The sequence below is a fragment of the Mastomys coucha genome, unplaced genomic scaffold (assembly GCF_008632895.1).
Source record: "Mastomys coucha isolate ucsf_1 unplaced genomic scaffold, UCSF_Mcou_1 pScaffold5, whole genome shotgun sequence".
Taxonomy (NCBI): Eukaryota; Metazoa; Chordata; class Mammalia; order Rodentia; family Muridae; genus Mastomys; species Mastomys coucha.
The window spans coordinates 21,231,430-21,255,693 of record NW_022196911.1 but is presented as its reverse complement, the minus strand read 5'-3'; the positions used below and the strand labels follow the sequence as shown (position 1 = coordinate 21,255,693).

Genomic DNA, 24,264 nt, shown 5'->3' with positions numbered 1-24,264 from the left:
CAAAAAAAAGAAAAGAAAAAAAAGAAAAAGAAAAAAGAAGATAGTAATAAGAAAAAAAAACTCTGTTCCTTCCCCCCTCCTCCTGCTAAACAACCCACCCCTCCTGCTTACTGGCCCTGGCATTCCCCTACACTGGGGCATAGAACCTTCACAGAGCCAAGGGCCTCTCCTCCCATTGATGACCAACTTAGCCATCCTCTGTTATACACATGCTGCTGGAGCCATGAGTCTCCCGATGTGTACTTTTTGGTTGGAATTTTAGTCCCTGGGAGCTCTGAGGGTACTAGTTAGTTCATATTGTTGTCTGTCCTTAGGGCCTGCAAACCCTACAGCTCCTTGGGTCCTTTCTCTAGCTCCTTCATTGGGGAACCTGTACTCAGTCCAATGGATGGCTGTGAGCCTCTACTTCTATATTACTCAGAACAGCAGATGCTGGTGAGGTTGTGGAGAAAGAGGAACACTCCTTCATTGCTGCTGGAATTGCGAGCTGGTACAACCACTTTGGAAATCAGTTTGGCACTTTCCTCCGGAAATTAGACAAAGTACGACCAGAGGACCCAGCTATACCACTCCTGGGCATATACCCAGAAGATGCTCCAAAATGTAATAAGGACACATGCTCCACTATGTTCATAGCAGCCTTATAGCCAGAAACTGGAAACAACCCAGATGTCCTTCAACAGAGGAATGGAGACAGAAAATGTGGTACATCTACACAATGGAGTACTACTCAGCTATTAAAAACAATTAATTTATGAAATTCTTGGGGAAATGGATGGACCTAGAGAATATCACCCTGAGTGAGGTAACCCAATCACAAAAGAACAGACATGGTATGCATTCTCTGATAAGTGGGTATTAGCCTAGAAAATTGGAATACACAAAGTACAAACCACAAACCGTAAGAAACTCAAGAAGAAGGAAGACCAAAGTGTGGATACTTTGTTTCTTCTTAAAAGGGGGAACAAAATACCAATGGAAGGAATTGTAGAGACTAACTATGGAGCAGAGATTAAAGGAAGGATAATTCAGAGACTGTTTCACCTGGGAATCGTTCCCATATTCAATCATCAAATCTAGACAATATTGTGGATGCCAACAAGTGCTGGATGACAGGAGCCTTATATAAAAAATGAATACTTTTAAGAAGGAATAAGCAAATGAAGAATATCTGCTGTTCTTATAAGATCCACTGTCTGGTATGAAGCTACGTATAACAAAAGATACATTAAACCAAGAGTTAATCATTCTGCTCTAACAGCCTTCCTTTCAACTTCACAATTTGGATGTAAATAACAACTTCTAACTTCAGATCTGCCCACAGTTCACGACAGGTGCTTTGCCCTGTTGCTAAGTAACTGAAAGAACAGGTATTCACAAAAAAAAAAAAAAAAAAGTACAAAAACTAAGTAAGTGTCCATGCATTATAATTCCTCTTAGGCAAAGCACAATACAGTTCAATAGTTGTTCAGTTTCTTATTGGTTAACATACATCTATACCCATGTTCCCATAATCCCACCCCAACCAAAAACCCGGCAGTACACTATTACCAGTGACATGGACTGTATGATGATAATTAGTAAACTTTGTATTTCTACTCATCTGGTGAAGGACTTCACAGAGGGTCTCACTTTGTAATGTAGACTGTACTGGAAATTTTTGCAATCCTCTAGGTTCAGCCTCTGGATTCCTGTAATATAGGAAAAGTAACGTATGATACAATAATGTAGCCTAAAAATTAAGGTATTAATAGCTTAGGGAGATGGTTCAGTTGGTAAAGTCCTTACTTTTTACATGTGAGGGCCTGAGTTGAGTCTAAGAGAGTCATTTGAGTCTCTAAAATTTAATTTAAAAAAATTTACTGTGAGTAGTAGTGCTATCATCCAAGCACTGGAGTGAAGTGTTGGGAAAATTCACAGGGTTCCCTGAGTAACCAGGCTAGCATATTCAGAGAGTTATAGTCCAGATGTAAACTTTGTCTAAAAAGGTAGTATAATGAACATCTTTAAATATAAAAAGTATCTGGAGAAGAATAACTATGATAGACACACACATACTCAGACAGACAGACAGACAGACAGACACACACACACACACACAAAGTATTTTCCTGAACACGTATACCTTCCCACAGACACATACATATGCACACATACAGAGAGGAGAAATTAAATTATTATTATTAATTCATATCTAAATGATTATATTTACTAATTCCTTGAGTAAATCAAACAACAAAGATTTTGGAAAGAAACCACAAGATATTCATAAGATCTAAAAACTAAGTTTTCACTGCTTGTGTTTCCAACTTCTGATTCCCATTTTCAGATATAGGAACTTTTCCAGACTTTCTGTCTTATCTGGCTCTGCTTTCCAGGCTAAATACAAACTGTTAACCTGACTCCTCCTCTGTGTAGAATCTTCTGTTCAATGTGCACTTTGTGGCATCCTGAAATCTTATACCTTGGTGAGGGAAACATCTCAATTGTGAGAAAAAGGCTGTGACATTACTTACCTTGTAAACTGTAGTTTTCATTTTACTTCAGTGACCATGATAGCTGCGTTGGGAGTCAAGAACATTTCAGGAACTTTTTTTCGTAGGTCATAACCAAAACTGATTATGAGATTCTCATGAGTGTTTCAAAACACTGGCAGAAGCTCTTACGTGCTCATGAACTCTGAAGGATGGCAGTGATAGAAGATCCAGAAAATACCAAGGTCTTGTATGTGAGAGTCTTGAAGAGAGGATTGTGTGTCCCACTGGACTTCAGCAAGTCTGAATTCTTCAACAAAGAGTACAGTCGATTATAAATTATCAGATCCCAGTGCTACTCAGTATTAGCATAATGAGTCAGTACCAATCAGGTATTCACGAATTTCTACCGAAGTATTAGTAGGAGGAAAACTACAATGTCATAATATGCTCTATTAAATCTTTACAATCTTTGTAATACCACTTACAAATTAACTAGAATGATGGAATGGAAATATGCTAGGAAGACTTACAAATATCACCTGGCTATTTCATGAACTCTGAATACAGTCCTCCTGTTTAAAGGATGAATGCACAACTATCCTTAACAAGTGAAATCAACATATTCATTAAATACTCTACAAGCAGGGTCTACCTTCTTTACATCAAGAGAAAAGTAGAGTAGTCCACAGTTATTTTTGCTGATTACAATGTGGAATATTAATCTTTTGTGATTAGGAAGAAACAGAAAAAGTAGAGGTTTACTATTTGCTGTCTTTCCAGTAAGCATTCTTTTTGGAGGCTTTAGGACAACAAACAGAGCTATACAATACACAGAGGCTAATTAATACTTCTGACTGACCTGTAAGCCTTCAGTTTCCAGAATTCACTGAATTTCAGTAATTAACTTCAATAAAGAAGTACAAAACTGTAAAAAATTTCTGCTCAGGGCCAAGGATTATTAGATGAAAAATGTGTTTGAGTGAGAAATATCCCCTCACTGCCTCAGAAATTTCAACACTATCTCTGTTGTTTATGCTGTTTAAAGAGTATTGGATGGTGCAGCCCTTGTGGAGAAAATGCTTCACTTAAGGCTTTGATATTAAAAATTGTGTACGCTTCTAATTGGCTTTTTCTATTTTCTGTTGCTTTTGAGGATATGATTACTGTTTATTTGCTCCTGCTGCCATGGCTGTCATTTGCTTCTCTGTCTCCCCACCATGGTGTCTTAGAGCAACAGAAAAATCACTAGTATATAAATTGGTATCAGATTGATGGATGGTGCTTTGAAGCCCCTAGCCATGTTGGTAGAAGAAAAGCAGCTGAATGTTATAAGCAGAACATAATGGTGCATTCCAGTTGGAACCTAGAAAACTTTATAGAGATGAGAACAAAGTGGAATTTAAAGACTGACCCAAGAGGTTTGACAAGTACTCAGAAACTTTAACAGTAACTGTATTAAAAGGCCTTATTGCAATATTTGTCAAAGAATAGGGATGTATTGTGTCTACATTCTGAGAATGAATATGAAGCAGAACTTGAGAGTGGTGGATTGATTTGTTTGGCCCATGAAATTTAAAAACAGTACAATACTAACTCTAAAAAAATATAATTAGTGATGACCCATTCAATTTGTTACTGAGAAAGAGCAAATGGGGTGAAACACAAAATGTACAGTTTGGAGAGAAAAAGAGTACAAGGAGGTTTGCTACTATAGCCAATGCACAGGCTAAATGAAAAGCTGTAGTTGACAAGGAGATTAAGGGCACTAAATAAAGGTCTTCTAATCCTTACAAAAACTATGAGAATTGCTATCAGGACAAGAGTCTACCCAGTTAAGAATCAAGGAACAAAAAGAAAAATATTGAGAGTTTGCTTGGTCCTAGGAAGTAATTGCTTCAAAATTCCAAAGATCCTGCATATGGGTTTGATGGTGGAAAGGGTCCATCCCAAGCTGGAAATCTGATTTGGTTTTGTCTTTCATATGACTTTATCTTTGAGGACATGGCAAATGTAAGAACAAGTGGTTAACTGAGCCTTCTTACAGTTCTTTTAAAGACAATGAGGATGTTCAGTGTGTGTCAGGGAGTCCATAAAAAAGGAAACCTTTGCCTAAAGTTGTGAAAATGGAGGCTGGACTGTAATGTAGATCATATGATGTTGGGGATGTAAAAATGTTGAAACACTGAGCAAAAGAGCTGCAGACAGGGAACAGAACTAAATCATAGAGAAAGTTCTATGTTCTATGGGGAACAAAATTCAAGGTAGGTAGTGATCTAAACCCCTTAAACCTAAATTCCTGACACTACATAGGGAGCAGCAGTCTTTGGTGATAGTCCTGCTGAGTGTCTTTCTTACTTTGAAGCAATATTATCTCACCATGCCCTTCTCCTTATGGTTGGAATTGAAATTGAAATGCATATTCTCTGTCAGTGTGTTTTAGAATCATCAATATGATTTTTTGAAATCATAGGTAAGAAATCACCTTGCATCTTAGAAAAAAATTTAGATGTTGGATTTTGAACTATATTGAGACTTTTAATGTTTTGCAGAATGCATTTCACGTCAGATGTCCATGAACATATGGATAATAAGAGAAGGAGTCTAGTCATTTGACTGATAAATACTCATCGTAGCCTTTGCCATGTGTATGCTTTGTTCCCAGTTGGTAATACTCTATGTAGAGTTTATGAAATATATGGGTAGTAGATCTTTTATGAAAGGAGTATTTTACTAGTAGCAGGGTTTGAGAGTTTATGGATATTATCCTACTTGCATTTTATCAATTTTGCTTCTGGTATGGATATAAATGAGATCTCCTGATCTCCTCTTCTGGCTATCTGTTGACATATCTTATCCTCCTTTATCTTCTTCCTCTGCTATGTATGCTTCCTTTGGAATAATTAGCCTGAGTAAACAAGACCTCCCCTAACTTGGCTTAGTCATGGTGTTTTACCATAGCAACAAAGGTTATTTCTTTATACTCATGCTGCTGTTCTCTCTAATCCCTTTATTTTTCTGGGATCATTGTCCTCACTTCCACTTTAACTCATCTTAGCTCAGTTACTTTTACTGATATGGCTTGAATAAAAGTCTCCCCATGCTTCAATCCAATCCAGGGTTCAAAAATGATGGCACCATTAAGTAATTTCTTGAAGCTTTGGGAGCTAGTATCTACATGGAAAATACAGATTATTTCTTGGTAGGACTATAAGAACATTGTCTCTTTATTATTATTATTATTATTATTATTGTTGTTGTTGTTGTTGTTGTTTTTATTGTTAATCATTTCATTCATTTACATTTCAAATAATATTCCCCTTCACTCTTATCCCTCCACAAACCCCCCATTCCATCCCCCCCTCCCCATTTCTCTTTGCCTCTATGAGAGAACTCCTCCACCCACTCACCCACTCCTACATCCCCCTACACTGGGGCATCAAGCCTCCACAGGACCAAGTGTGTCTCTTCCCATTGATGTTAGATGAGGCAATCCTCTACTACATATGTATTTGGAGCCATGGATCTCTCCATGTATACTCTGGTTGGGGGTTTAGTCTCTGGGAGCCCTGGGTGGTCCAGTTAGTTGATAACTGATCTTCCTATAGGGTTGCAATCCACTTCTACTCTTTCAGTCTTTCCCCTAGCTCTTCCATTGGCGTCTCTTGGCTCAGTCCAATGGTTCCAATGGTTGGCTCTGAGTATCTGCATCTGTATTGGTCAGATGCTGGTAGAACCTCTCAGGGAACAGCCATACCATGCTCCTGTCAGCAAGAATTCCTGGCATCAGCAATAGTGTCAGGGTTTGATTTCTAAGGATGGGATGGACCCCTAGGTGGGGTGATCTCTGAATGGCCTTTCCTTCAGTCTTTGTTCTATTTTTTTGTCCTCACTTTTCCTTTGGAAAGGAACATTTCTGGATTAACAATTTTGAGATGGGTAGGTGGCCCTATACCTCAACTGGGAGCCATGCCTATCTGTTGGAGGTGGTCTCTACAGTTTCTCTCTCCCCTTTGTTGCGTATTTTGGCTAAAGTTCTCCCCATTGGGTCCTGGAAGCCTCTTGATTCCCGGGCATCTGGGACTTTCTAATACCCCAAGTTCCCCATCCCCCATTGCTGTATATTTCCATCCATTTTCTGACTTCTCCCGTCCCTTTCAATACCTGATCCTGTCCCCCCTTTTTTTCTCTTTTCCTCTCTAGTCTGTCCCTCCCTCTATCTCCTGTGATTATTTTGTCCCCCTTCTATGTAGGATTGAAGTATCTACACTTTAGTCTTCTTTCTTCTTAAGCTCCATAAGGTTTGTGGGTTTTGTTGTGGGTATTCTGAGCTTTTGGGCTAATATCCACTTATCAGTGAGCACATACCATGTATGTTCTTTTGTGTCTGGGTTACCTCTTTCAGGATGATATTTTCTAGTTCTATCCATTTGCCTAAGAATTCATGAAGTCATTGTTTTTAATAGCTGAGTAGTACTCCATTGTGTAAATATATCACATTTTCTGTATCTATTCTTCTGTTGAGGGAAATCTAGGTTATTTCCAGCTTTTGTCTGTTATACATAAGGCTTCTATAAAGATAGTGGAGCATGTGTCCTTGTTATAAGTTGGAGCATCTTTTGGGTATATACCCAGTAGTGGTATAACTGGGTCTTCAGATAAAACTATTTCTAATTTTCTGAGGAACCACCAGATTGATTTCCAAAGTCATTTTACCAGCTTGCAGATGCTCCAGTAGCACAATCGGTTAGCACACAATACGTATAGAATATTGCCTCTTAACCCCTGACAGCTATGTTGAGGTCTTCCAGAATTCTATGACTTCATACTTAGATTTCTCTTATCATTTCCAGTATCAGCTGTGCTATTTTTTTCTAAGAACTCTTTCAACCTTGTGAATAACACTGTGGTTGGAATCTCCACTTTATTGTATCCTACAAAAGCAGGATACTCCACCTGTCAAATCCATGCAGAACAGCATAGGTAAGAATACATCATTGGTTGCAAACCTTTATTACAATTTATGTTACAAAACAAGGTGAGGGCAGGAAGCAAAAACAGGTAGCTTTTAAGGTTAATAAAAGAACAAAGTGAAGTCCCACCTTACATTACCACAAATAATATTACCTGTAATATAAAGATTGAATATTAAACCAATTACAGCCAGGCATAAGCATGGCTCCCAATTCTTTTTAAGTTAGTCATAAACTTTACATAGTGCTATGCCCTAGTTACAGGTACCCAAAGACCACCAAGGAGCCAATTCCAATGTAAAACACATGAGGTTCTTCATTATGAACTCAGGAACAAGGTCTTTCAGACTCTCACCATGGAAGCGGGTCATAGTAAGAGACAAGAATCTAGGGGTTCAGGATTTTTATTGTGGTTGCAATAAACATGGGGAATTTCCATATGGGTCAGTAAGTTAATAGTTTAAAAACTGCATTTCTGGTGTAATCTGCATGAACCAAACACAGGGTCAAAATCACCTGACAAACCAAACGGTTAATTTATCTATTCTCTGCAGGATGTCTTAAGTTTTATATATATGACCCTGCTATTTTAGCCTGAATGACTGTTGCTAATGTTGCAGGGGGTCGGGGCATGGATGCTTTAGGATACTTGCTCAGGAGGTCTCTGATTTTCTTTCTGGAATTGGAGTTTAGGCCCTGGTCTCACACAATATGGAGTTTCTTCAAAAATGGAGTTGGTTGGGCTTTACAATTGGAAGCAATTGCAAACCTTCAATTGATTCACCTTCTTATATGTCATCAAGAGTTCTAGTATAAGTAACAAGCTGAGGTGCTACTCTGTGTCATATTTTTAGCATGTCGAGGACAGCTATGAGGAGTTCAAGGTGGCCAGGAGAGAATATTTTGGTGAATGTACATCAAGACATCACTAATATCTTTTGACTGCAGATTAGAAGAGCAAAGCTCTTTGTACTGGCTAGTTTTGTGTGTCAACTTGACACAGGCTGGAGTTATCACAGAAGAGAGCTTCAGTTGGGGAAGTGCCTCCATGAGATCTAGCTGTGGAGCATTTTCTCAATTGCCCCTTGTGGGTGGTGCCATCCCTGGGCTGGAGGTCTTGGGCTCTATAAGAGAGCAGGCTGAGCAAGCCAGGGGAAGCAAGCTAGTAAGGAACATCCCTCCATGGCCTCTGCATCAGCTCCTGCTTCCTGACCTGCTTGAGTTCCAGTCCTGACTTCCTCTGGTGATCAACAGCCCTGTGGAAGTAAGCTGAATAAACCCTTTCCTCCCCAACTTGCTTCTTGGCCATGATGTTTGTGCAGGAATAGAAACCCTGACTAAGACACTCTTATATTGAAGATCTCTAAACATATGTTTTATAGTAATATTTAGCAATATTCACCACATCATCAAAATTTCTACAGAGAGTTTTTTTCCTTTTATGTATTCAATTTCTTCACACAGTGTGTGTGGGGATATTATCTCTCTGTCTCTATCTCTTGTTCTCCCTTCCCCCTCCTATCTCTTTTGATGTGTTTCCTACATTTGTTTTATTCACACACATCAGTATCCTCATTCCTATCTTCTTAGCTATCTTGGTTTTTAGTCCCTTTATGGAACCATAAGGAACACTATTTCAGATTTCTTTGAACAAGGTATTGCTTAGTTATTCAGAGTACAACACCCTGCTGCATTAACTTTTATTTTGCTCCTATAGGTACCAGATGAAAACCCAAAACTGTATTAGTGTTTGAATTAGAAAGATTATTAGCTTTCCACAATATTTTTTATATTTTTATCAGTTATTGTGAATTTCATAGACTATATCTTAATCATATTCAACCCCCTAAAATTCTTTCAGAACTACCCCTACATCCCTACCTCAAACTTTTAAATTCTTTCATTTTTGAACTTATTAAGTTCAATTTTTGTTGCCCAAGTACTCTTGGTTGTATTGCTGACCATGAATGTGTTCAGTCTACCTGTGTCTACACTGTTAAAGTAAACTAACTCTCTTTCCCAGCTGCTATCAAAGGCCAACAAAATTTCATTTAGTGCTAGAATTTCATGTCTTTCTCCTCTGTATCTCCAGTGCTAAGATATTATTTGATTTCAGCTTGCAAAGTTTATTGTGCATGCCATCACAAATAACTGTGAGTATATATGTGTAACTGCAAAATCCTTGAGTCATAAAACATGAAGAAATCAAACACGTACTGACTTGTAAGCTGTATGTGTATTAACTTTCTTCATGATAGAAGGTAGCATGCTCTTTACTGGAGGAAAAGTGAATAAGTATCATCCAGCCATGAACCCTATGAGCTAAAAAAAATTCTTGGTCTGCAAGATAGGCCCATTTATGCAACAGTGGCACAAATACGACAGAAGTAGCCAAACTCATTATGATATGCTTAAAGGAACACTCAATGAGATGGAGTCTATGACTAGCATAGTGAGTGTGGTTGAGAACCTGTGGCTAGATAGACCATAGTCTATAAAGAATAATATACTACTATTAATCTGTGAAATGAGCATAGCATTAAAATCATCTCCCCTTTAGTTATTACACTGAAGGACACTAGTGACTAACTTTAGTGACTAACTTCTTAGATACTCTGAATTATTAAAAGGATACAATTTGTATTTTTATTAAAAGATTGTTGTAATTTTATATTCCTCATCTAATATAAACAGAATCTGGAAAGAATGATATCATGGCTCATGACAAAGGGGCCTACAGTAGGAAAGCACATAGAAATGATAGCTGTGATATTGACTAGCCACCAACTAGGATTCTGAGAAAAGGCAATGCAGCCTTGTAAGATGGAAGATAGTGTATAAAAAGTGAGAAATGTACACACCAGGACTAGAATGTTCTGGGTGGCTCTGGACTCAGGAGAGTTTCTGGGAGACGCATGAGAACTGCGTATATGTTGAACTTTCTTCTTGTGTCCATAGAGTATGACAATCATGGAGCTGCTGGAAATGACCAGGACTACAGAAAGCAAGACTTCTGGAAACACCCAAAATGCTACATATAATGATTCTACTATATTATTACGACCTGGAAAAGAGGAACAGAATTCAAATTTTCTTTTTTGTGTAATATTTTTTGTCTTCTTCCTGGTGGATGGATATATAGGAAAAATCATATTCACCACCATGTGTAGGACCCAGCAGAATGAAATAAAGAAAACCATGAACTTTCGAATTTTGCCTATGAGATCCTTCCAACAGGATTTCCAGGGGCTGATGGTGATAGCCTGAAAGACACTCACAAGACAGGTGGTGTAGGTAGACATACTCCTGCCAAGTCTGAGAACATATAAAATAAGTATGCATCCAGTATCATTGAACAACTGATTCCACTCAAAAGCTCCCGTTATCTGCAGCATTCCTTTGGAGAAAATGATCAAAGAGTTGGCTGTGAACACATGTGTAAGAATCAAGTCTATGGTCTTTAACGTACCTTCATTGTAGTAAAGGAGTAGATAGTGGAAAAGAAAAGAGAAGTTTCCCAGAATTCCAATTACACTCTGAAGTGAGAGCACTATTCCTATTGCCAAGTTCCTTGACTCCATTTTGTCATCCATCACTTTTCTGTTTAAGTCGTTAAAAAAAAAAAATGCTTCAGTTAAATCTTTCACTGAGCATTCCTAAACTTGAATATGTGTGTGAGAGATTACAAAGCTGTAGTCTGCAGCATAGCAAGACTATTTTAGAACAAATAACATCATCATCATTAATAATTTTCAGTGAGTTCTTTATATATTTCTGATATTAGCCAATTTTAGGTTGAGCATTGGTGGAGATCTTTTCCTAATCTGTACATTGCCATTTGGTCCTATTGACAGTAGTATCCTTTGTTTTACAGAAGCTTCTCAGTTTTCAAACTAAATAACCTAATTAAAATGGGGTACAGAGATAAACAGAAAATTCTTGACAGATGAACTGCAAATGATCATGAGGCATTTAAAAAATATTCAATATCCTTAGTGATCAGAGAAGTGCAAATCAAAATGACTGTGAGATTCCACTTTATACCAATTAGAATGGCTAACATCAATAACTCATGGGACAGCACATGCTAGTGAGAATGTGGAGCAAGGGGAACACCACTTCAGTGCTGGTGGGATCACAAACAAGTACAGCCACTCTGGAAATCAGTATGTTGATTTCTTTGAAAATTTGAAATATTCCTACCTGAAGATCCAGCTATTCTACTCCTGGGTATATACCTAAAAGAGGCTCCACTATACTACAAGAACACATGATCTACTATGTTCATAGAAGCTTTATTTGTAATAGCTAAAAACTAGAAATAACCCTGATATCCTTCAAACGAAGAATGGATACAGAAAATGTGGCTAATTTACACAACAGAATTCTATTCGGCTATTAAAAAGAAGGACATTATGAATTTTGCAGTCAAATGGATGAAACTAGAAAATATCAGTGAGTGAGGTAACAGAGTCATCTCACCAAAGTCATAGTCACAAAAAGACAAGCACAGTATATAGTCACTGGCAAGTGGGTATTATGCATAAAGTATAGCATAATCATGATACATTCCACAGACCCAAAGAAGTTAAAGAAGAAGGAGGGGCCAAGAGAAGATGCTTTAATCTCATTTAGAAGAGGAAATAAAATAGTCATAGGAGGCAGTTGGAGGAAGGGAACTGGGTGAGAAAGGGAATGTAGGGATCAGGATCAGGTGTGGAGAGAGGAGAGAGGGCCAGAAGGACAGAATGAATGGAAATCTGCATCTGCCTGGAGTTCATGTCTGGCAGGAATCTTTAGGAAGCTCTAGAAACCTGGAATGTGGAAGAATTCCAGGAGTCAATGCAAATGACTTTAGCTGAGATGCCTAACAGTCTCTGAGACCTTTAAAGGTCCAAGATAGTTGACTTTGTTGGTCTTCCTGTACTTGTATCCCCTTCAGGGCCTGCAATCTTTCCCCTTACTCTTCCATAAGAGCTCCCCCACCCACAAGCTCTATCCAGTGACTGACTGCAGGTATCTTCCTCAGTTTTAGTCAGCTGCTCAGTGGAGCCTCTCAGAATATAGTTGTGCTAGACTTCTCTCTGCAAGCATATCAGAGCATCATTAATAGTATCAGGGATTGGTTCTTGTTCATGGTCTTAAGTTGGGCCATTCTTTCAGATTGTGGCTCATATTTGTCCCTGCATTCCTTGTAGACAGGATAAATGTTGGGTTGAAAATTTTGTGGGTTGAATGGTGTCCCTATTGCTCCCTGGGATTCTTGCCTGGCTACAGGAGGTAGCCTCCTCAGGTTTCATATACCATATACTGTGAGTCATAGCTAAGGTCACTCCCATTGAGTCCTGGGCACCTCTCTTATCCTAGGACTCTGTCTCATCCTGGAGATGCCATTTCTCCTGTCCTTCCCTGCCACGCACACTTTGTATGATGGCTGGCGGTATTTGAGGCGTAAACTTCAAGGAAAGTCAGTCTCCTGCCTCCGCATTGTCGCCTGGCACCCCAAACTCAGAGGTAGCCCAGATATTTCCTCGTGTACTTGTGTGCTAGGGGCCCACCAGGATATCATTTCTTAACAGCTAGAAAAAGAAAATTCGGACATTGCTCTCTGACCTTCACCAATGTTCCAATATCCTAGTCAAACCCTGGCTTGGAATGTTAAGCCATCCAAACTAATTGCCTCCAGCATTGTGGTTAGGGCATTAAACCCTGGCTTGGAATGTTAAGCCATTCTAACTAATTGCCTCCAGCATTGTGGGTAGGGCATTAAAGCTTACAGAGAGACAGCGTAGAGCATTCAGCATTCAGCATTCTAGAGTCTACATTCAGCATTCGGACTCGCTCACACTCAGACTAGAACCAGAACTTAGGTGGACTAGGGCTTAGATTCATGCAGTCCATAGCCCCCTGGGCCCAGAGTGCTCTGGACCCAGGGGGGGGGGGTGCAGTACCTGTCGAGATTCAAGAGATTGAACATTCGAGATTCGAGCATTCAGCATTGAGGATTCGAGATTCGAGCTTCTACCCTCCTGGCTGGAGCACCCTCAGCCCCCCACCTCCACCCCCCCCCGGACTCTGGCCGGGCCCCATGTGGCCCGAGTGTGCTCGGAGCCCTGGGGTGCTGCGCCAGTCCAGAGGAGATGACTGTTGTTTTAGATCCAGTGTGTTTTAGATGGCCTCAGATGTACCTCGACTACTGAGCTGCCAGATTTTTCATCTCTCTTTTGCAATGATTGTAAAAGCCTCATGTCATTTTTTAAAAAATACATTCAGACCTTACACCACTCGTGTCGAGTCTGTTTCACAAAGCCAAATCCCGTACACACCTGGCCAGAACCCATCGTCCTGCGGAACAAGGGACCCCCGTAAGAAACCCCAGTCTGTGGCACTTCCCCACACCTGATCCTGAACCCACTCCTGCTTCCCTCTCCGTGCCCTCTCCCACTCAGTTCTCTCCCTCCATCTGCCCTTTTAAGGACTTTTTTATTGCCCCTTTTAAGTGAAATTCAAACAACCTCACTTGTGCCTTCCTTCGTGTTTAGCTTCTTTGGATCTCTGGAGTATAGCATGGGTAACCTGTATTTTATGTTTAATATCATTTATGAGCATGTCTTTTGGGGCTGGGTCTCCTCACTCAGGATGGTATTCCTAAGTTCCATCCATTTACCTGTGAAATTCACTGTTTTTGTTTTTAATACCTGAATAGTATTTCATTGTGTTTATGTACCACATTTTCTTTATCCATTTTTCAGTTGAGGGACATCTATGTTATTTCCAGTTTCTGGCTGCTATGAACATAGTTGAGCAAGTGTTACTGAAAGACCCCCAGAACTGGGGAGATCCTTACTCAAGTCTCGGGATGATGCGACCACCCAGTGACTATGAGAGACCGAACTTGCTGTAGTCACATGAGGTTTATTAGGGATACCGGTACCAGGGTCGATTTTGTGACCATGCTGGCCAGAGTTCGACGCTGAACACAGGAAGTGTGGGTTATTTAAGGGAACATCCACAAGCTGGGGGCGGAGAGAGGGTTACCAAGGAAACAGAACATAAAAACAGTGGAAATTTTCAGAGGGACCTAACCCAAGGTATTCAGTTAGGGAGGGAAACATATTCATTCTAGGAATGTAATCTTCATCTACCTGTCGACATGGTGGAGAGTCTCATAAACCAGTAGACCTTCATTCCTAGTTCCGCCCTCATTGTGGATCATTCAGGAGGGGCAGGTATTGGGAACCAGAGCCCTGAGGCTCTGAGTTAGCCAAGTTCCTGGAACTAGCTATTCCACCTTTTTGGTTTGTTACATTTCTACTAATACATTACTTTTCGTTAACATGCTTTTTCCCAAATTTCTAAGTCTCCCAGTCTTCATTACAAGTAGAATTTTCTAACCTAAGACTCTCATACATGTGTGTTGGAAGTATACTTCCACAGGTAATACAGAATGGTGGCCTTTACAGCAATGTAAATAGAAGATCAACGTAGTCTCAAAAATCAAATGCATAAAAACTCTCAGAAAATATGAGTTCTCACATTATGATTGCATTTATGCAAAGTATAACATACGATGGTATTGACCAAATTTTCTAAAGGTCAATAGATATTAACCTATGTCTCCATATTCACATTCCAAATGATAATACCACAAAGCTAAATTACTGACTTACTATTATAAAATTATAACAAATATAATTGTCAATGTTTTATTTCTATTTTGTGTGGTGGAGGAGTGCATATGGGATCTTACGCTAAATATAAGCTGGACCAAGACTGGTTAATTCTACAATCCTACTACTTCAGTCTATGAATATTTAGACTTGCCACCCCTAGGAAATATTCAATTATATAATACATGTAATATATACAATGGTGAGTTTTATTTGTGAATTCTACTGACCTTTTGTATAACCTATTAAAAAAACCCACCCCAAAACAAACACAACCAGAATTAAGTTGCTGTATGTATTGCTTAGAAATGATGCATAATAAGTAGATGTCCTCTAAAGGATAAACAGTAAGAGCTACAGAGACAGATCACAAACTAAGCAAAAGATTCATGGATGTTAATGCCCTGTATATTGTGAACTCATTATAATACTTATTTGAGCAGGGTCCTGAATCTTTGCTACAGTGTATGATATTAGGTCCTTCTTCAAATATCTAAATCATATAGAAAGGGCATTTTCAGGATATACAGAATCGGACAGAAGGAAATTAAAGAGTTTATGCATACTAACTTCTTAAATTCTACCTACCTGTAACACTTGGCTTGCTGAGGTGGTTCGAGATATGGTTAAGAACATGCTGCAGAAGAATCTGCCATGGGATATCTGTGAGAATAGAAATACCAGTTATAGTCACTGAAAAACACTCCAATCTAAGAACTTTCGAAGCTTTGGAGATACCTTGAAATCAGTTATTAGGATGTAGAATACAACCAATGAACTGAGCACAATGAACTTAACTCTCATTCATTTGAACAGAAAGACAAAATGATGGGAAGAAAGATTATTTCTAGACTTCTCATATTTCCCAGTATTTAAGTCACTCTGTCAGTTTCCCATGACTGTTACTTGTCTTGAGAGCCACAAGAATTTTAACTGGAGTACACAGAGTGGCCATATTTATTACAACAATCAAGTATTCTCACTAACAAGTATTTGTTTAAGGATTTGCTGTCTTAAGAGGCTTCCTAAAGTTTAATTGAAAACTACAAAGAGAAGTGATCATCATCACTGCATAGCCAGGTTCATTTGGCATCTTCTATAGTTTCTGTAAATGTTTGATGTGGACAATGATGTTCCTTTTGCGAACAGAACAAGGACTGAGGGAAGACTTTGTAGATGGTTGCCTTAATTCAAACATTTTGTGGATGTGTTTGTCTATCCCTCTACTGGGTATCCTGCCTGGCTACAGATGTCCTCTTCAGGTTCAGTAGCCATACTGTTATGCATCTTAGCTAAGGTCCTAGACTTCTAGAATTGAGTTGACTCCTAGAGAGCCTCCCCCATCTCAGGTATCTGGGATTTCATAAAGATTTTCCAGCAACACTCCATCCTGTCTAAAAGCAATGCAGGGACAAAGAGACTGAAGGAATAACCAACCAATAACCAGTCTAACTTGAGACACATCCTATTGGCAAGCAACAATCCCTGACACTGCTAATGATACTTTGTAGTGCTTGCAGACAGGGTCCTAGCATAACTGTCCTCTGAGAGGCTCTACCCAGCAGTTGACTGAAGCTGATGCAGAGGCTCACAGCCAAACATTGAACAGAGGCCAGAGATGCTTATGGAAGAATTGGGGTAAGAATTCAAGGCTCTGAAGGGGATAGGAACTCCATGGGAAGATCAACAGAGTCAACAAACCTGGGAGCTCTCAGAGACTGAGACACCAACCAAAGAGCATACATAGGCTGGACCGAAGCCGCTGGAACATATGTAGCAGAGGTACAGCTTGGTCTTCATGTGGGTCACAGACAACTAGAGCTGTGGCTGTCCCTAAATCTATTGCCTGCCTATGGAATCTGTTTGTCAATCGGGCTGTTTGTCTGGCCTCAGTGGGAAAGTATGCTCCTAATCTGGCAGACACTGGATGCAACAGGGTGCGGGGGGATACACTGGAGTGCCCATCCCCTTAGAAGAGAAGGGTAGAAGGGATGGAAGAACAGACTCTGTGAGGGGGGAACCAGGATAGGGCGAGGCAAAATTAGGATGTAAAAGAAAGAAAGGAATGAATGAATGAATAAATAAATGAATAAATAAATAGAAGAAAGGTGTGTTTGTGCATTTGGTGACTTGAGAAATGAGAAAATGACCTGGCTGCTTGTACCGACAGTTACATAATTATTTGTTCAATGATGCCACATTTTGAAATGCTCAACTTATATTTTCAATTTATTTCTACTATACTCTAAATTAATATGATAATATAAACTATAGTGATCCTTATACAATCTAAATCAACAGAATGTTTTAAGTGCAAGAAAAACCCATTTTTTTGCATTAAAATATTACTATAATTTCATGGTAGAAAACATGGTTGCAACCCTCAAACGAATATTTAAACAGTATTATTTTTATGAGCCTTGTTCAAAATTCATGATTACCTCTGAAACATAAAAACTAATATGTTAAATAACATTGAAAAACTGTTTTTGCATACACTTTACAATTATTTGTTTTACATTGGTACAACATAATCACATAATTTTCTCTTCCTATTACTCCCTTCAAAGCTTCTCATATACCCTGGCTTGCTCACTTTTAAATTCATGGCCCATTTTTGAATAATTGTTACTACACACATTCACACATACACACACACATACAGAGAGAGAGAGAGAAACACACATGCACACACACATATATATACATACACATATATATATAATATATGTATATATGTATATATCTGTACATATACATATATACACTATATGTAATAACATACATGTGTGTTTTTGTATATTCTTTAATACATAATACAACATGCACAGTCTGTATAATGCTACCTGTATATATGTTTTTAGTGTTCATTTGGTACATAAAACCATTACAAATAGACATGTAAAGTTGTGGAGCCCATGTCTAACTGGTACATATACAATTGAATGCTTGCATATAAGGTTCATGGGTCATTTCTGTAAAGGTGGAAGAAAAGTGTATGAGCTAGAAGATATGGGAGTTTATGATGACCCTGTCTCTTCTAGGAATGTTAAAAGTGTATTCATAAAATTGCTCCATGCCTAAACATGAACTGAATAAGCAAAATAGAAACATGATAATATCATATGTTTTTGGTCTAGCCACTGGAAAGGCAGACATAGGAAGTCATTTTGTGATAACTGACTGTTATACTTTGAATTCCAGGCAAGTGAAAGACTGTCCCAAAAAGAAACAAATCAGACTTGTCTAGGGAAGGTCAACTGAATTTGTCTTCTGAATCAACAAGGACAACTGAATGAGACCACATCTGGACTCACAGTGCAACTGAACACAGATACACACACAGAAACATATACAAAAGAAATTAGATTATTAGTAACTTAGAATTAAAGGCTTGTATTTATGCTTGTAACTTATCCACTGTATCAATTTAATTAAAATATGTGCTGCAAATATAGTTCAATGATCACATCTTTGCCTGGCATGCCCAGAGTTATAGATTCCAGTAACAACAGTCATGAAAACTGGTTAACGCGTTATGAATTTTAAGTGATGTCTGAATATCACCAACCAAGGGGAAACAATAGATACTACATTCTTCCTAGATGAGCACTATACAAAACTCACCATAACAATGTCATCTTCCCTTCAATGTGTGTTTCTGATTTCATGATGGAGAACAACCTCTTCAGTCATCATACCACTGATTTTTAAGAGCAGTGCAGGTTTTGTCCAGGACATATATGCAATTCTGCACAAATTTTTTTTTTTTTACTATAAAGGCAGGTTCAGATTATAGTTTCTATCCAAGATTAGATTAACATAATTTCCTTTTAATTTTTATTAATCAGGTGAAGTTTATATCCCAGCACCTGATTGTCATATTGAAAAAGTAGTGTAGGATTTGCATAAATTATGGAGGTATGAAAATGTAAATGGCACAAGTACTATGCCCCCAAAGCATCTTCGAGGTCAAATTCAATATATCACTGGGATGACTCACCAATAGCAAGCATCAGACAAGATATCATCACACCATGTAGGGGACACCATGGATTAGCACCAAACTAGAGACAAGTTCTCTTTAGCAAATCTGCTTAAAATTACCTATTTTGTTAGCTGAAAGTTGCATGTGTTCCTTCTCCAGACTTAAGCACTTGCCAGACCCCCTCTTTTGCCTTTCCACAGACTCAGCACAAGCTGCATACCTCGATCCTTTCTTCAGCAGAACATTTATCTCCTGTGTGTGCAGATCCTGGAATGACAACAAGCACTGTGGGAGAGAGAGGGAGATCAGCCTTGAGATAAAGGTTCATAGCTCTGTGACTTCATCTCCCTCAGAAATGTAATCTTTATCTCACTTGCAATGACAATGACAACACTTGCATTAAGATTCAAGAACTTTTCTGAGACTTCTTCCTGCTGATAATCACCAAAGATCATTTGTTGTTTCTTGTTAGTGTCTCAAAAGATAGTGTTTGGAAAGCCTCCTAGGATTTCAAGGTGCTGGGAACATCAGGATTTGATATGTAAGAGTGCACCCAAAGAAGCCTGTGTATCTCATTGGACTTCAGATTTCTCTATGTCCTACTGCATAAAGTAAACTATTAAAATTTAGATTCCATGATTGTCCCATTTTAGAGCAATCAGCAAAGCAAAGTCAGTCAAGAATGTAGGGATAGTTACTAATGTTTCATTAAGAGGGAAACATAAAATCATAAGCTGTACCAGAAACTCTTGCATTCTTTGTACAAGTAGATGAAAACAACTATAAATTAAGGCATTTAACAGGCCAGAAAGTGTTAGCCAATTTAGGAATGCCAAGAAGCTTGAACACAATTTTATTCTAATAAAATTGTCCATATGTAACTATGCCACATAAAATGTTACCAATATTCATCAAACATCACATAAATTAGCTGTTCTTTCTTTTTCTTTTCCTTTGTTTTTGTTCATTGTTTTTGGACACACAATTTGTAATGTTTACTATTTTTGCTGCACATATTTAAAGGTGCAGTGTCATAATTCAATGTATACACTGTGTAATGAGAAAACCAGTGTAATTAGCTAGCACTTTCCTATTCTTTATTTTTCTTTTTCATTAATTTGTTTATTTACTCTGCATCCCTACTGCAGCTTTCCTCTTCCCCTCCTCTCCAAAAATTCCCCCTTCCCTTCTTCTACAGAGAAGGATAGCCTTCCCATGGATATCAACCTACCTTGGCATATCACATTGCAGTAGGACTAGACAAGTCTTCTCCTCTTGATGTTTGATAAGGCAGCCCAGCTAGTGGAAAGGGATTAAAAGGCAGGAAACTGAATCAGGGACATTTTCTGCTCCAGTTCTTTGAGGAACCACATGAAGACCAAGGCATATATCTGTTACATATATATAGGGGCCTTAGATCTGTCCCATGCATCTTCTTCGGTTGGTGGTTTGACTTGAAACTCCATGGGTTTAGGTTAGCTGATAGGTTTTCTTGTGATGTCCTTGACCTCTTTGGTGCCTTCAATTCTTCCTCCCTTCTTCCATAAGATTCCCCAACCTCCGTCTAATGTTTGACTCCGGGTCTCTGTATCTGTGTCCATCAGCTGGTGGTTGAAGCCTCTAAGAGGACAGTTATGCCAGGCTCCTTTCTGCATGTATCTCAGAATATTATTAATAGTTTTAGGGGCTGGCTCTCTGCTATGGGATGGCTCTCCAGTTGGGCCAGTCATTGGTTAGAGATTTGCTCAATTTCTGCTCCATCTTTATCCCTGCACATCTTGTAGGCAGTAAAATATTCTGGGTCCGAAGGTTTTATGGATGGGTTGATATTCCCACTCCTCTATTTGACTTCTTGCCTGGTTACAAGAAGTGACCATTTCAGGTTCCATATCACCTGTTGCTAGGAGTCCTATCTAGGTTCACTTTCATAGATTCCTTTGTCCTAAGTTTCTGGCTTTCCCCAGAGATGCTGCCCATCAATTTCAGTTCTCTCTCCCAGTTTTCTTTCCTTCCATCATCCCCACACTTGATCCCTCCTGTTTCCCTTCCCCACTCCCTCTTCCAGGTAGTTCTCTCCCTTTATACACTTCTGATGTATATGTTATCCCCCCTTCTAAGTGAGATTCAAGTATCCTCCCTGGTACCATCCTTGTTACTTAGATTCTTGGAGTCTGTGATTTGTAGCATGGTTATCCAGTACTTTATGGCTAATTTGTACTTATAAGTGATTACACACCATGAGTGTCTTTCTGGGTCTTACCTCACTCAGGATGATATTTTCTAGTTCCATCCATTTGTTTGCAAATTTCATGATATCCTTGTTTTTAATGGATCAGTAACATTTCATTGTGAAAATGTAGCACATTTTCTTTATCCTTTAGTTGGTTGAAGGACATCTAGGTAATTTCAAGATTCTGGCTATTACAAATAAAGCTGTTCTGAACACAAAAGCTTATTTGAACAAGTGTCCTTTGTGGTATGGTGCAACATCTTTTGGGTATATGCCTAGAAATAGCATAGCTATATCTTGAGGTACAACTATACCCAGTTCTCTGGGAAACCACTAAAGTAATTTCCAAAGTGGTTCTATAACTTTGCATTCCCACCAGCAACGAAGGGGTGTTTCCCTTGATCCAGCATGTACTGTTTCTTACATTTTTGATTTTAGCCTATCTAAAGAATAGGAGATGACATCTCAGAGTTGTTTTGATTTGCATTTCTGGTTAAGGACTTAAGTGATTCTCAGCTATTAGAGATTCTTTTTGCTGAGAATTCTGTTTAGCTCTGTACCTAAATTTTAATTAGGTTATTTGGTTTGTTTGTGTATAATTTCCTAGGTTCTTTATATATTTTGGCTGCTAGACCTTTGTTGGATGTATGGTTGGTTAAGATATTTACCTATTCTGTAGGCTGCCATTTTTTTTTTTACTAACCATGTTCTTTGTCTTCCAGAAGTTTTTCAGTTACATGAGCTCTCATTTATTTTTATTTTATTTTTTAAAATTTATTTATTATTCACTTCACATCCCAATATCAGCCCTCCTCTCCTCCAGAACCCCCTCACACTGATCCTCCTCGATTCTTCCCTCTGCCTCTCCTTTGAGAAGGGGAAGACTCACTCTAGGTATCATCTCTAGACCCCACACTCCACTATTTGGGCCCCCCTCTCATCAAGTCAATGCAGGACTAGAAGCATTCTCTTTTACTGAGGCTATATAAGGTGGCCTAGTTTTTGGAACAGAATCCACTGGCAGGCAGACAGGGAACAGATTTAGTGACAGCTCTGCTCCAGTTGTTTGGGAACCCACATGAAGACCAAATTGCACATCTACTACATATGTGCAGGGGGCCTAGTTCCAGCCCATGACCACTGTTTGGTTAGTGGTTCAGTCTCTGGTAGCTCCCAAGGGTCAGGTTACTTGACTCTGTTGGTCTTCCTGTGGTGACCCTGTCCTCTTCATATCTCTCAATCCTTCTTACAACTCTTCCATAAGACTTCCTAAGCTCCATCTAATGTTTTGTTGTTGGTTTCTGCATCTCTTACCTTGGCTTCTTAATTGTTCTTAAAGAACAATTATGTTGAGCTCCTGTTTGTAACCCTAAAAGAGTATAATTAATAGAGCCATGGATTGGTTTTTGCCCATGGAATGGGACTCAATTTGGACCAGACAATGGTTAGCTATTCCCTCCTTCTCTGCTCTATCTTTGTCCCAGCATATTTTCTGGATAGGACACAATTTGGGAAGAAGGTTTAGTGGGTTATTTGCTGTTCTTATCCCTCCACTGGAAGTCTTTTCTGGCTGCAGGAAGCTACCACTTCAGGATCCAAATCCTTAAGAGCCTCAGCTAGAGTTGTCCATTCGAAACCCTGGGGTCTCCTTCCATTCAAAGTCTCTGGCACATCCTAGAGATTGCACTCCCTTGCACCACAGCCTATTTATTTTCTCTCTCCTCTGCTTTCTCTACATCTTACGCTTCCCTCCCCACCCCACCCCCAGCTGCACACTCCAACCTATGTACTCTCCCACAGAGTTCCTTCCCTCCATCAACCTCAGATATCCATTTTACTTCCCTACTGAGATTCAATAATTTTTCCCTTGAGCTCTCCTTTTTATTTAGCTTCTTTGGGTCCGTGGATTGTAGTGTGGTTATCTTGTACTTTATGGGTAATGTTCACTCCAGCTTAAACTTCAAATATATTGAATAGATGCAGAAAAGTAAGCAGGCTTATCATGTCTCTGATTTTAATGGAATCATTTTAACTTTCTCTCTGTTTAATTGGATGTTGTATATTGGCTTGCTTTTATATTGCCATTATTGTATTTAAGTGTGTTTATGTGCCTTGTATTCCTGATCTCTCCAAGACATTTAACACAACACAAAGAAGGGGTATTTGAGTTTGTCAAAGGTGTTTTCAGTATCTATTGAGATGATCATGTGTTTTTCTCTTTTCTGTTTGTTTTTATGGTAGAATGTATTGATGGATTTTTGTACATTTTGAAGCATCCCTTGATCCCTGGAATGAAGCCTACTTGATCATAGTGAATTATGCTTTTGATGTATCCTTGGAATAAGTTGACAAGTATTTTATTGATTATTTTTGCATTAATGTTCATGAGAAAAATTGGTCTGAAATTTTCTTTCTTTATTAGTCTTTGTGTCATTTAGGTGTCAGAGTGACTATGACCACATAGAATAAGTTTGACAATGTTCCTTCTGATTCTATTTGTAGAAAGATTAAAGAGACTTTAAGATAAATGAGTTTTCTGTGAGACTTTGTCTCTTTTCTTTCCTTTTATTAGATGTTTTCTTTATTTACATTGCAAATTTTATCCCCTCCAAAAAACCCCCCTATCGCATCCCCCCCTCCCTGATAACTTACCCACCCATTCCTGCTTCACTGACCTGGCATCCCCCTACAGTGAGACATCAAGCCTTCATAAGACCAAGGACCTATCCTCTCACTGATGTCCCACAAGGTCATCCTCTGTTACATATGTGGCTGTAACCATGGGTCCCTCCTTTTGTACTCTTTGGTTATTGGTTTAGACCCTGGGAGCTCTGGGGGTAGTGGTTAGTTCATATTGTTTTTCCTCTTATGGGCTGCAAAGCCCTTCAGTGCCTTGGGTTCTTTCTCTATCTCCACCATTGGGGATTTT

The 24,264-nt window shown here is 38.9% G+C and overlaps 1 protein-coding gene and 1 long non-coding RNA gene across 4 annotated transcripts in view; one reads left to right on the top strand and one right to left on the bottom strand.

Moving 5' to 3' along the window:
- The window catches only part of LOC116079267, a 103,480-nt gene that overhangs the window by 11,377 nt on the left and 67,839 nt on the right, over window positions 1-24,264 (top strand). The gene's annotated exons all lie outside the window — the stretch shown is intronic.
- On the bottom strand, window positions 10,129-11,028 carry LOC116079264 (vomeronasal type-1 receptor 4-like). Its single transcript, XM_031355167.1, has one exon. The coding sequence runs from the start codon at window positions 11,026-11,028 to the stop codon at window positions 10,129-10,131; it is 900 nt and encodes a 299-aa protein (XP_031211027.1).

What these genes read in the sequence shown, in the direction of transcription:
- LOC116079264 (XM_031355167.1), bottom strand. Translation starts at nt 11,028, where the DNA reads ATGGAGTCAAGGAACTTGGCAATAGGAATAGTGCTCTCACTTCAGAGT.